Here is a 14,515-nt window from a genome sequence, read left to right as displayed (position 1 = left end):
TTGTTGTCCCTCTTAAAGGACAACTTCACCAATTTGCATTGACACCAGCATTCCTGATTGTGTAACTTCTCTCTCTCTATCAGGTGACACGCCGTTCTACGCTGACTCTCTGGTGGGAACCTACAGTAAGATCATGGACCACAAGAACTCTCTCAACTTCCCCGATGATGTGGAGATCTCCAAGGACGCCAAGAACATCATCTGTGCCTTCCTGACCGACAGGTAAGAACAATCATATGTGCCTTCCTTTTTCAGGGTCACGACTCAAGTAAAAATCTAATTTTATTTTCGTAAAAGAAAAAAACCTTTATATATATATATATACAGTATATAGAATTTTATACATTTCCGTGCATAAAAAAGTAGCGAAATTAGCCGATCTACATGTGCACTTTCTCATTAGATTCTGGGCAAACGTCTAATCTTTCTTTTGGGTCTCGACCTGAAAAGTTTGGGAACCGCTGCAGAGGTCTTCAACGTTATTTTCAGGTCAAAGGACCCCTTAGCTCAGAGAGAGAGAGAGAGATGAAGCAGGGACCCCCCCACTACATATACAGTGTATACAATTGTGTTGCAGATTAAACCTTTCCATTAGATTTCATAGATGGCTTCATAGGCACTGCATGGTGCATAATAAGTCTGTATTGCAGCAGAAGAGACACTGGATAATCAGAGGGGTTTGATGCCTTTTGTTTTTGAGGGAGGTGCGGTTGGGCCGGAACGGCATGGAGGAAATCAAGCGGCACCCCTTCTTCAAGAACGACCAGTGGACCTTCAGCACCATCAGAGACAGTACGTATACGTGCTCCGTAAAAAACAACAACCTCAGTGGTCTGTGGCAAAATGTCATCGAAATCCGGGGAGTTTTCTGAAAAACCTATTTATCAGTGGTTCTCACACTTTTCCATGTCAAGGAATGATATGTATTGGGCCGCAGACCCCCATCTCAAAATATGTTGTTCCAGGGACCCCCCCCCCCCAGAAGCAAATATTAGAGTAAAAAATGTTGTGAAAGATTATAATATCTTTCACAACATTTTTAACCCTAATATATATTATATTCAAAGATTTGCACCCATTTGCATGATTTTTCAAAAATAGTGAAGCCCTTATCGTGGCACTCGGTGCCGCGCTATGAGCTTGTTCCGTTCTTTCTTTCTTTTTCCCGTCTAATTTTGAACCAATTAATTGGTTCAGATCCCTAATAGTTGGTTCGGAACTGGAACCAAAAAAGGAACATTTTCTTTGCCCTGTAGAAGGAACCAAAATGTCTAATTTCTCTTTTGGGTCACGGGATATAAATGTTTGGGAGCCACTGCTGTACACGCTTCTCTGCGTGACGGCGACGATGTGCACATTGTTCAAGTGAGGTCGTGGGAGAGTCCGTAGTTAATGAGGGGAGGACTGAAGACTGGATGAACTGGTCGGGTTAGTAGAGAAGGAAATAATTTAGATGGACACGCAAGTTCACTGGGTTTTCAAACCCTTTGTGTCCAAGACATACCAATAGGCAAGTCAAAATCTGTAGCTCTGTCAATATAGCGACCTCCCCATGCGATGCATCGCATCGTGTTGTGAAAGCTTGTATTTTAGAAAATGTTCGAAGGAAGAAAAGTCGACCGGTAATTTAAAATGAAAGATATTTTTGCCCAAAACAAGGATGACTTGCCCATCTGCTCCTAATAGTTCGGTTCAATACAGAGCATGAATTTCATGCAAATGTACTGTGGCAATAAAAATAGACCATATCCATATCCACCACTGTCGGGGGGCGGAAACTACTTATCTCCTTATTTTAACTTTCTGTGTTCTTTTCCTAAATGTAACGCCCTATTTCATCATACTACAGTGTTACACAACGCGGCACAAAGTGACGCGCAAGATCTGCTACTTTTGCTATTTTGTCATTTGAATCATGAAAAGTAACAGTTTTGGACACCCGACAGTGACGATATAGCCTACTGTAGTTGAGGAGGATCAGAAATGGCCGAAATGAGTTTATCCTGAATTAGCACACTTGAATTCATATATTATTTGCGTCTTTAAAATATTCTATTATATTATATTCTATTTTTCACATTGCAATCTGCATTCTTAACGTCTCTCTCTTCTCCTTCTCTGCTAGCGGTTGCGCCAGTGGTCCCAGAGCTTAGCAGTGACATCGACACCAGTAACTTTGATGAGATTGAAGAGATAAAGGGCGATGTGGAGTCTTTCCCAACGCCGAAGGCCTTTGTTGGAAACCAGCTGCCCTTTGTTGGATTCACCTACTTCAAGGAGGACCAGTAAGGCTTCTGTTTTGCTGTCAGTTGCTGTATATAAAATAAAAAATGTCTATAAACATATGCGTTTTACCCATTTAGGCCTGACCTTAAAATAAAAACGGAAATAAATATTTTCACGATTTTTCAAAAATAGCAGACCTACAAGCTCGTATGAGCTTGTAGATCTGCTATTTTTCAATAGCTAAATTATAGCATAATGTTTAAAACACCAAAAGGGGTTCCCGCCCCAAAATGCGTTTAGGCATTGTGAGAGTGCTTCAGGAAATAACCCAGTTTACGTTTGAGGTTAAGCGTTTGTAACAAGTCGCGAATGGTAATGAGAAATAATTCAAAGAAGTAACAAAAGTAAACGTATAAACGTGGCAAACGATGTCCTTGAACACACATTTTCGTACATGTTCAATAGCATAGTTACAACTTTCTACGTTTCTTTCTCCAGACTGCTCGCCTCAAATAATCGCTCCGATGCACATGAGAATTCGGCAACCATGAAAGGAGAGGTGAGTACTACTGCACCATGCAATGTTTGGCAGGTGTTGTTTGGACTGCATGCAAATTATGTCGACGTGGAATGCGAGCTTCACAGCATAACTAGAGAGACATGACCGAACATCAGCACCTAATAACCTAAGTGAACTTGAATTGAACCATAAAGAAAGATTTCTAGGTTCAACCGCATGAGTTCCTCTTCTGGACATGGCTTGTTTTACGACGCGTTGTATGCTTGTGGATTGGCTATTTAAAGACATTTGGTGTAGAGTAGACTATAGAGGGAAGAAAGGAGGGGGCCAAAGTATAGACCCCTGGGGCACCACGGTATAATTATGCGTTAGCCTCCTGACAACCTTCTGTCATGTCGTATTACGTATTGATTATTCATGTTCAGGAAAAGTATAATATCGCAGGCGCTATGGAGATTGTAACTGCATAAATGTGTCATGTAAATGCGATATTTCGGTGGAGACATTTGTGTATCTGTATGCCTGCTGAAGGTCTATGACTTACTTATACTATACTGTACATTGCATTCAATTTTGGAGGTTTCCACTCTCCAAGCTCCAGCACGTCGTGGAACAACTCTTCACAATTTGTATTTGTGAAACGATAGATTGCAGGAAACGGCTAGTACACTATATCCTCAAATGAAGTCCAGATCTGTTTCTTAAACTTTGAATTTCCAGTCATTTTTATCTTGGTTATCTTGGCATACTTGATACGAGTCCAAAGTATCTCTGTGCAATGATAGATTATCTTCATTCGTGAGAAAAAAAACCCAAATATTTTTGTCATTCTTAATATGCTTTATCTATTGCCTTTTATCTGCATATGAAAGCTGGGAGACGGTGTGTGTGAAAGCGGAGCGTTCTCATGGAAACATTATGAAAGCTGGTAGACGGTGTGTTATAGCGGTTCTCATGGAACATTGGGTGTGACTCGGATTGAAGTAATCACGAACATATGTGGTGGTGTGCAGTACTGTGCACTCTTCGTTGGTTTGATGCTACACGTGTGATCCTTAAAAAGTGTGATGTAAAATAATAAGGCCTTTAAAATGACGTGCAAAGTCTAAAATGTAGGCCTACTGTAGGCTATGCGTCAAAGGTCTTAAAAATGCCCCTGGTAAAATTTGATGTAGATGATTTGTTTTTCTTGCGTTGAATTTGTGCTTGTTTTGTTATCGATAAATTGATCTTAACCACTGAATGCCAGTAGGGTTATTATTGTGAATATGTACAAGCTCACAGCGTGTCCGGCTATTTTCCCCTGAATGTACTCCCCCAGAATTGGAACGCTAGTATTATTCACGTCATTTATTCTGACTGGCATGAAAGTCTGAAGAAGTCTTAAATATAAGTGGCCTAACTCTGCAGAAACTCTGTGTCACTCTTCCTTCTCCCTCTGCAGTCGGCAGCGCTGCAGAAGAAACTCCACCATCTGGAGGAGCACCTCAACAACGAGATGCAGTCCAAAGACGAACTAGAGCACAAATACAGGTAAACGTTTGGAACCATTAAAAAGGGCGGCTGTAACTCAGGAGGTAGAGCAGGTCATCCAATGATCCCTGGGTCGGCGGTTCGAATCCCGGCTCCTCCTGTCCACATGTCGAAGTGTCCTTGGGCAAGACACTGAACCCTACATTGCCTCCAATGAGTCGGTCGGTGTGAGCTTGCCACCATTGTTGTGTTAATGTGGGAAGTGAGGACGCTGGCGTCGACTGTTCGCCGCTTCACCTCCCAATGTATGAATTAATTAATGAACCATTGTAAAGCGCTTTGAGCACTTGGAAAAGCGCTATTAAAATGCAATTCTTTAAAAATGCAATTCATTACAAATATCAGTCCTATGCAGTGAAAAACAAATTAATATTCAACACTTTCTCTCATGATGGTGTCTTGCAAAAGTAGCAAAAAATAGCCATCTGTACAAGCTTTCAACGCATTGCGCTTGTAGATCTTCTATTTTTTGGGGGAAAATGTTCGAAAAGGACATACCCAAAAAAAGGAGGCCAGGTTTAATGGGGTGTTTCTGTGGGTATTATAAATATTGAACCTGTATTAACAAGTAACAATATCTTGTGACTAAATAACTATATCCAGGTTCTTTTTTTTTTCATCTCCTGGAAAAGTACCAGTTTTGGACATGCTAGTTTTCCACCCGATATGCTTAAGACTTGGATGTTCACGTTCGCTCGTCACCGCAAAGCCTGATTTATGCTTGGTTGTGTGTGCCAGTGTGTGCGACGAAAATAGACGATCGACAAGCTCACGGCGCGTCGCAGCACGGCGAGTTGTGAGCTTGTACTTCGGCTTATTTTTGGAGACACTGAAGCGAGACACTGGCGCGTAACCGCCATGTATAAATCAGGCTTATTGGCTTAATACCGGAGCTGTTTTTATCATTCTGCCATGTTTTCTTTGCACAGGACGGCCACCGGCCGTCTAGAGAAGATCTCCAAAGAGCTGGAAGAAGAGGTAAGCTATTTATTTTTTAGACGTAGAGTAAAATGCAGAGGGATCTTCTATGACACCTGTTTCTGTTAATGTTTTTATTCATGGTGTACTGTTGCTGCCCTGTTTGACAAATCCTATTTTAGGCATGAAGGCCTTGCTCACTGCGTAGGCAGATCGCTCTTCTTCTGTTGTCGCTTGTCTGATTATACAGACTCAAATTGCTCTTTTGTTTATTATTCCCCGGGTGACTGAATTTCTTCAGAAAACTAGCAGCAATCTATTTGTTCTGTACATCTAGTCTTCCAAACATTATATTCCAGTGGCAATTTAGGGATCCAATTCTTACAGAACTGATTACAGGCATTGTAAATGGTGTCTCACATGAGTTTTGAGTAGCTCATCAAAACCATTAAAAAAACCTCTAGTTTTTTCTTCTTTTAAGTGTTGACAATTTCTTTGCCGAAGAGAAGAAATATTTGTTCTCCGACGGGGATAGTGTAATGCATAGGGCATTCAAATACAGTAATGTACAGTACAGTTAAGAATGCAGTGTAAATATAATATTAGTTATGTTCTTCTTTATTCCCTGACATTTGACATTAAAACACGATACCACAGACAGTAAGACAAAGTACGAGGTAAAAAAAAGAACATGGTACGATCCAGTACCAGTATATAAAAAAAAGTAACTTAACCCATTTTTGGCGGGCCCCTTTTGGTGTTAGCATTATGTTATGCTTAAGCTATTTAAAAATAGCAGATCTACAATCTGATCTCAGGTCAAAATGGGTTAAAAGAACAGCTTTATCAAAGTTTTCCCGGGTTGCCGCTTGGCAGGTGACCGGCAGAAAGAACCTGGAGTCTACTCTTCGGCAGCTGGAGAGGGAGAAGGCCCTGCTGCAGCACAAGAGTCTGGAAAGCAACCGCAAGGCGGAGAGCGAGGCCGACCGCAAGCGCTGCCTGGAGAACGAAGGTACACGGCGGAATATATTATATCATTGATAGATGGGGATCTAGCAAGTGTTGTTTTTGGCAGCACATTTTGGTTTTAGTCATAGTCACAAAGGGTGGGCCTTGATGCCGTCGTAAATTACAGTTTTTTCACTTGCTGAAAATAGCCGATCTACTAGCCCACGTCGCGTTGTGGGCTTGTAGATCGTCTATTTTCAGCATGCAACTAATTGCCCGTGGGTCGCGACCCCTCGGGGGGTCGCCAAATTATTATAAATTTATTTTATTTTTGCAACTGAATATGTAAAAAAAAAAAAAAAAAAAAGAAACTCCCCAAGGAACCCCCGGGGACCCCCACATGGTAACTGTAATTTCTCGACCGTTTCGGATGTGTGGTGGCTTGCCGGAACCGGGCCGGCAGCCTGGCTGCGTTCCTGTGTGTCTGGAACTTCCGGGGACCCCCACACGGAGTTGCACCACTCACTTCACACGGGTGTGATTTTAGGATTACACACGCTTCAAGTTCAATACATTTAACAGTGCAACATGCTTGCACGGTGCATAATTCCACAGCCCTACTTTTCCTTTCGTTGTGCTTCTGTTATTATTATTTACCATAATTATGTAAATGATACGTTATGGTCTCTGATAAATACACTTGTTATGGTGGACTGCAAGAAATTGTAAATTGATTAGATAATAACTTTAAACAGATAATAACTTTAAACTTTAAACCATGTCTGATGATAGATCTGATCCATATCCTTCTACTGCTTCTACGCTTCTGCCCCGCGCAGTACAAGGATATGGGACTTCCAATGTTAAATCTCAAATCGAAATCAGACCAGCCTCTCCTCTTTGGCGTAAATAAAAAGAACGTTTTTGCTACTCACCAAAACAAAGGCGGGTTGTGTCAATAGAAAGACTACTTTCCTTAGTGGAAGCACTCTGAGCCCCCCACCACACGTATAAACGGTACTTTTTGGCCAAAAAGGGATATTTTTTCACCGGAGGAAAAATATCCTCTATGAGGCAGTTCTCTGGGCAATATCAGTAGAGGGCGCAGCGGAGTAACTAAAAATGTTTTTTTTCCGGTGGAAACAAAATCCCTTTTTGGCCAAAAAGTACAGTTTATACGTGTGGTGGGGGGCTCAGAGTGCTTCCACTAAGGAAAGTAGTCTTTCTATTGACACAACCCGCCTTTGTTTTGGTGAGTAGCAAAAACGTTCTTTTTATTTACACTAAAGAGTAGAGGCTGGTCTGCATTCATGCGAGCGGCGGACGTTGATAGTAACATAGCTCTAATGCACGCATTAGAGCTATGGACCAGAGCTAGTCTGATGACACACACACACACACACACACACACACACACACACACACACACACACACACACACACACACACACACACACACCAATAAAAATAAGATAGAATCTCAATTCTGCTTTTGTTCTAACTGTGTCATAACGTTTCCATGTTGTTTGTGGACATGCTGCAGTTTGGAGGGTATTATCATGTCCTGTGTGGTCAAATGTGACTGAACTTTAGTTTCAGTTAATGCTATATAATGTATTTCATTACTTTGAGAAGATTCAAATCCTTTGGGGGGTTGTTGTCACTTTGGGAGAAGAACATCCACGTTGTATCGATCAAACTGAGAGATAATCCAACCCCGGGACGTGGTTGAGGTTTTGGCTCGTGTGTGCTCAAACAACAGTGGACAGTCACAGTGTATGGTTGATGTTTTTTAGATCATACAGTTTGTGTTGCTCTCTGCTCTTAACAGTGAACTGTGGTTGAGGTTTAAAGCTCAGCGTTGCTCTCGGACAGAAACCTCTTATCTCCATATTCTAACTTTTTGTATTTTTTTTCCTTTTCGTAATTTAATGCCCTACCGTTTTCAACCCATTTCATATCAGGGTCCATCATTTCTCAGACCCAAGACTAAAGAATATTTTGTTATCGTTGGATAAGACATTGTCCACAATTGTGTAGTTGTTGTGTAGAATTCTTGTAAATTAAGTAATACAGATGTTTAACAATAATTTAACTCTTGAGAGTGTAAAATGACACCAAATGGACCCAGCTCGCAAGAGTTAAAGATCTAATAAGGGTCCATTTGGTTACCAACTCTCCCATCTTGTAGCTGGGGACCACCTGGAACCCCCTCAAGGCCCACTGGTGGTCCCCGGACCACCTGGAACCCCCTCAAGGCCCACTGGTGGTCCCCGGACCACCTGGAACCCCCTCAAGGCCCACTGGTGGTCCCCGGACCACCTGGAACCCCCTCAAGGCCCACTGGTGGTCCCCGGACCACCTGGAACCCCCTCAAGGCCCACTGGTGGTCCCCGGACCACCTGGAACCCCCTCAAGGCCCACTGGTGGTCCCCGGACCACTGGTTCATAACCACTGTTCTACAGTGTCACACAAAAGCATCCAAAGCCCAAAACGCTACATTCTTGGACGTGAATCGTGAAAAGCAACGGTTTTGAACTTTGAACTTCCACCCGACAGAGACGTCATCCAGTCATGTGTTGCTCTGTGCTCGTTAACAGTGAACAGCCTGCGAGACCAGCTGGACGATATGAAACGAAGGAACCAGAACTCACACATCTCCAACGAGAAGAACATCCACCTTCAGAAACAGGTGAGCCACCTAACGCCTCCTAGAATATAGTTTTTATATATATATATATTATATATTCTTTTTTAAATAAATTGTAATAAAATAATTGATCTTTTTGGGAAAACAATGACATTTTATTTAGTTAACCTGGCATCAATATTTTGGGCATACCGTTATAGAAGTGTGTGTGTGACTGTGTGTGTGTGTATATATATATATATATATATATATATATATATATAAATGGCAGATCTGATGGGTCAAAAATGGACCAAGTGCAGATCCCTGGGGGACTCCGGTCCAAAGTTTAAGTGTTTAATTTATACTCCGTCACTCATGACTGCTTTGCTTTAAAAAAATAGAAGACAAGCTCACAACGCAGGAAGGATGTGTGTAGATTTGTGCACATTTTTGAGCGACATGTTGTATAAACCAAGTATAAACCAAGCTCAAGGCTTGCGAAAGAAAATGCAGTCAATAAAGTTATGCTTAAAACTTAAAATGCCACTAGTGAAATAAAAGCGTACCAAATGCGCTCTTTAAGTGTCCGTTTAGTATAGAGGGTTTTAAGTACTGCATTTGCAATTTTGCAGCTCAACAAAAGCAAATTCATCCTAGCACATGACAGTCCTTGACGGAGCACAATTACACAAATACTTTTTAAATATCCGCGACACGATTATGGTGAGCGGTATTCAGTGTTGTTTTTGGCAGCAAATGTCTATTTTAGTTTAGTCATAGTCTTTGGGATGAAACTTATTTTAGTTTTAGTCATATTTTAGTCACCTGGATTTTTTTTGTGTTAGTCTAGTTTTAGTCGACTAAATGTCATAAGATTTTAGTCGACTAAATCTACAGTTGATTTAGTCAAGGGCCTTGATGCCGTTGTAATAGCCGATCTACAAGCTCACAACGTGTCGCAGCGCGACGCAGATTGGCTATTTTCAGCATGCAACCAAGTGTAAAATGACTTATACTGGATCTCCAGTCCACTAGTCCCTTCCTAACATTTTTGTCAAAATTTTATTTGTTGATGAAATTGTCAATATATTTAGTCTTAGTTTTAGTCATCATAGCTTAGTTTTTATTTAGTTTCCATTTAGTTTTCGTCAGTGAAAAAAGCTAGTCGACGAACATTTTTCGTCTTAGTTTTAGTCGACGGAATCAACACTGGCGGTATTGTCATTATTCTTTTTTTTAATCGCGACAAACGATAATCCCCGCGGCCGCTTTCAGCTGGAGGAGGCCAACACGCTGCTGCGGGCCGAGTCGGAGGCGGCGGCGCGCCTGCGCAAGTCGCAGACGGACGGCAGCAAGCAGCTGCAGCAGATGGAAGCCAACGGGCGCGAGCTGCAGGACAAGTGCTGCATGCTGGAGCGCTCCAAGCTGAGCCTGGAGAAGGAGTGCATCGGCCTGCAGGCCGCCCTGGAGGCCGAGCGGAGGGAGCACAGCCAGGGCTCCGAGACCATCACCGACCTGATGGGTGAGAGAGCGAGAGGGACGGACGGGGAAGGCTAATTCGGCTGTCACGATTATGGCGTTTTACTTGACGATTAATAGGCTCTATGCCCATTATACTGTATAATTTCGGAAATAACTCTTCCAACTACCAGGGCCCTTTCCCTGCTTCCTTCACAGGTGTTACAGATGATACTAAAGTAATTATTAAGGCTATGTTCCATTTAGTGTACAGTGGTTCTCAAACCTTTTCATTTCAAGTGAGCCTTGCCGAGCCATGAGGCACATATCTGGCAGGAGCCTATCTCCTGTTTCTGTAGCGTGAGGCAGCTTGATGTACAAGTACACCCCCTGGACATGACGCTAGTATATGGAAATAATGACTAATAACTTGCTTGAGAGTTGAGTATCCTGAATCTCAACAAAAAACATTGGCGTGTGAAAGAGACAAAGGAAAACGGTGAAATTAACTGGGTCATCAGAGCAGAGAATCTTTTGAGTGGCAGAGAATCCAAACTGAGTGGCAGAATGAGTGAGCGAGCATGCATGTATATTTTCCTGAGAGACGGACTGTAGGAGAAAACTTTCGCACACCTATAAATCAGGTGTATGCACAGGTGCGTAGGCCAGTGGACATCAATGAAAGCAATACTGTGCACACTGTGTATTTGCTCGGTACATGAGTATTTTGAAGCAACATTTCGGTCCCTCTGGACCTTTCTGAGGCATCAAGGAAGGATGCCTGAGGAAGGTCCGGAGAGACCCAAGACACGTCACTCACACTGCACGTGCATGATGTGAACACATTTTCCAGACTCACTCGGTGACCACTCTGCCTTTCTCTCTCTCTCTCAACGCTGACCTGGGCTTTGTGCAGGACGCATTTCTGGCCTAGAGGACGACGTGCGGCAGTCGAGACAGGCTCTGTCCAAAGCGGACGCGGAGAAGAGACAGCTCCAAGAGAAACTCACGGATCTGGAGAAGGTACTCCCACGTTGACGTTTGTCACATTTCTCAATTAAAGATTTGTTTTTGGCTTTTTGCCTTTATTGATAGTAATTACTAATTAGTGAAGACAGACAGGAAAGTGGGAAGGATAGAAGGGGAGAGACATGCAGCAAAGGTCGTCATGAACAGGACTCGAACACAAGACAGGCTAGAGAGCCTACTGTATATGTGGCATGCGCATGGACCACTAGGTATATCTCAATTGTTTCTTACCTGTCAGTCAGTTCTTAAAGCTGCACCAAGTCAGTGCTTCCCATACACATATGTATAGGTCTCTTTATTTTTTGCTTCCTACATTATGTTTTTTATTATTATTATTTGAATGAATCAATTAAAACACTATTCAGTAATTTCATAAAGAAATCAAAGAAAAATCTTAAGAAATTCCATAAATTAGCATTCCATAAAATGCTTGCAGGTTACTGTTATTGTTACACTAGAAACTCTACCCCGTCTTTCACCGTGCAGGAGAAGAGCAACAAGGAGATCGATCTCACCTACAACCTGAAGGTCCTGCAGCAAGGCCTGGAGCAGGAGGAGGCGTCCCACAAGGCCACCAAAGCTCGCCTGGCCGACAAGAGCAAGATCACCATCGACGGAGCCAAGTCTGAATCCATGAAGGGTGAGAGCTGTGGCCTCCAAGGGCCGGCCGGGTGGTTGGAACCGTATCAATTATTGGCGGGCAGTCGTCCATTCCACAACATTGTTTACTCTTGAGTCTTAACCCATTTAGACCGGTTACACCTTTTAGACGTTGTTCTGAATGCCTCATTTTAGTTGTTGCTATTTTATCACTGTTGTCAAGCAGAAACCTCTTATCCCCATATAATGTTTGGGAGAAATGATATCCTCCTATAAACTCACAATGCGACGCATTGTGAGCTTGTAGATTTTCAAAATATTTACAAACTTTGAAATCAGACATTCTGTATGAAGAGTACTTTCTCCTTTTTGGTACTTCATGTACATTTTGATAGCCAACAACTTTTGTACATTTTTAAATTCCGGACTGTTTACTCGTAACGAAGTATAGTTCTACATTGCAGTAGTGATACTTTTTATTAAAAGTTAAATCTTAGAGTACTTTTTCCACCACTGTTTATGATGCATCAACATGAGGAAACACAAGGCTGAGGGAACATAGGATCTATTTTGGGCTGAGGGAACATAGGATCTATTTTGGGCTGAGGGAACATAGGATCTATTTTGGGCTGAGGGAACATAGGATCTATTTTGGGCTGAGGGAACATAGGATCTATTTTGGGCTGAGGGAACATAGGATCTATTTTGGGCTGAGGGAACATAGGATCTATTTTGGGCTGAGGGAACATAGGATCTATTTTGGGCTGAGGGAACAGAGGATCTATTTTGGGCTGAGGGAACAGAGGGCTGAGGGAACATAGGATCTATTTTGGGCTGAGGGAACAGAGGATCTATTTTGGGCTGAGGGAACAGAGGATCTATTTTGGGCTGAGGGAACAGAGGATCTATTTTGGGCTGAGGGAACAGAGGATCTATTTTGGGCTGAGGGAACATAGGATCTATTTTGGGCTGAGAGAACAGAGGGCTGAGGGAACAGAGGATCTATTTTGGGCTGAGGGAACATAGGATCTATTTTGGGCTGAGGGAACAGAGGGCTGAGGGAACAGAGGATCTATTTTGGGCTGAGGGAACATAGGATCTATTTTGGGCTGAGGGAACAGAGGATCTATTTTGGGCTGAGGGAACAGAGGATCTATTTTGGGCTGAGGGAACATACGATCTATTTTGGGCTGAGGGAACAGAGGATCTATTTTTGGCTGAGGGAACAGAGGATCTATTTTGGGCTGAGGGAACATAGGATCTATTTTAGGCTAAGGGAACAGAGGGCTGAGGGAACAGAGGATCTATTTTGGGCTGAGGGAACATAGGATCTATTTTAGACTGAGGGAACATTGGATCTATTTTAGGCTGAGGGAACAGAGGGCTGAGGGAACATAGGATCTATTTTAGGCTGAGGGAACATTGGATCTATTTTAGGCTGAGGGAACAGAGGGCTGAGGGAACATAGGATCTATTTTAGGCTGAGGGAACAGAGGATCTATTTTGGGCTGAGGGAACATAGGATCTATTTTGGGCTGAGGGAACATAGGATATATTTTGGGCTGAGGGAACAGAGGGCTGAGGGAACAGAGGATCTATTTTAGGCTGAGGGAACAGAGGATCTATTTTGGGCTGAGGGAACAGAGGGCTGAGGGAACATAGGATCTATTTTGGGCTGAGAGAACATAGGATCTATTTTGGGCTGAGGGAACATAGGATCTATTTTGGGCTGAGGGAACATAAAAATAAAAGCTTTTTTTCCCACCACTGCCCTGCCTGCAGAGCTGGAGCAGAAGCTGGTGGAGGAGCGCGCCGCCAAGCTGCGTCTGGAGAACCGCATGCTGGAGCTGGAGAAGCACAGCAGCATGACGGACTGCGACTACAAGCAGGCGCTGCAGAAACTGGACGAGCTGCGCAGCACCAAGGACAGGCTCACAGAGGAGGTGTGTGTGTGTGTGTGTGTGTGTGTGTGGGTGTGTGTGTGTTGTTATAACGTTATTGATTTTGTTAATTTTTTTATTTGAACGTTAATCTCTCAACTTGTCAATTCAGCTACATTATTTCAGACTTGTATCAGGGAACCTTATGAAACAGTGTGGTAAGTGTGACATCTAGTGGCTGAATGTTGTCAGGTTTCAAAACTTTTTAGAGATTATGGTCTCCATTTTCATCTCTGCTAAACCCCTTATCCCTAAACTTCCTGTAGAGCTTGTAGACTGGCCATTTTAACTATTCAATAATGTTTTGCAAAATAGTAAAAAAAGGCAAATAAGTTTATGGATAAGGGGTTAGCGGTGACGGAAATGGAGCCCTAAATGTTCGCCCAGGACCCAAACTACTAGTGATTAGTGAAACTGAAAATAGAACATCTACAAGCGCACAGCGTGTCACAAGCTTGTAGATCAGCTATTTTCACTACTTCTTAATTATTATTCGTTTTTTTGTTTTGGAATTTCGTGCTCAAACCGCACCAATGCAAGTCCTTGGTTTCATGGTTTCATGCAACTACTCGCAACAGTTTGGTTGCAACTTGATTTTTAATTGAGTCGTGACGCATAAAAAAATTGTCCGTAAGCCACAAATCCCGAGCCACTTTTTGGGAAACAGTGGTTTAGTTTAGGAGCACGTGTGAACTTGCAACAGACAACGA

General features: G+C 42.6%; 1 protein-coding gene across 3 annotated transcripts in view; it reads left to right on the top strand.

The window, feature by feature from the left end:
• The window catches only part of rock2a (rho-associated, coiled-coil containing protein kinase 2a), a 61,605-nt gene that overhangs the window by 30,810 nt on the left and 16,280 nt on the right, over positions 1-14,515 (top strand). For all 3 annotated transcript variants that reach the window (XM_080784137.1, XM_080784138.1, XM_080784136.1), the window contains exons 7-18: positions 84-222; positions 701-792; positions 2,126-2,285; positions 2,725-2,785; positions 4,191-4,279; positions 5,209-5,257; positions 6,074-6,209; positions 8,747-8,838; positions 10,054-10,300; positions 11,153-11,259; positions 11,752-11,905; positions 13,648-13,808. In XM_080784137.1, the coding sequence (XP_080640263.1) occupies positions 84-222; positions 701-792; positions 2,126-2,285; positions 2,725-2,785; positions 4,191-4,279; positions 5,209-5,257; positions 6,074-6,209; positions 8,747-8,838; positions 10,054-10,300; positions 11,153-11,259; positions 11,752-11,905; positions 13,648-13,808 (1,487 nt within the window). The remainder of the gene's footprint in view (positions 1-83; positions 223-700; positions 793-2,125; positions 2,286-2,724; positions 2,786-4,190; positions 4,280-5,208; positions 5,258-6,073; positions 6,210-8,746; positions 8,839-10,053; positions 10,301-11,152; positions 11,260-11,751; positions 11,906-13,647; positions 13,809-14,515) is intronic.

The sequence above is a fragment of the Protomyctophum bolini genome (genome assembly GCF_963924005.1).
Source record: "Protomyctophum bolini genome assembly, chromosome: 15".
In the NCBI taxonomy this organism is placed as follows: domain Eukaryota; kingdom Metazoa; phylum Chordata; class Actinopteri; order Myctophiformes; family Myctophidae; genus Protomyctophum; species Protomyctophum bolini.
This window is presented reverse-complemented; position numbering and strand designations above follow the sequence as displayed.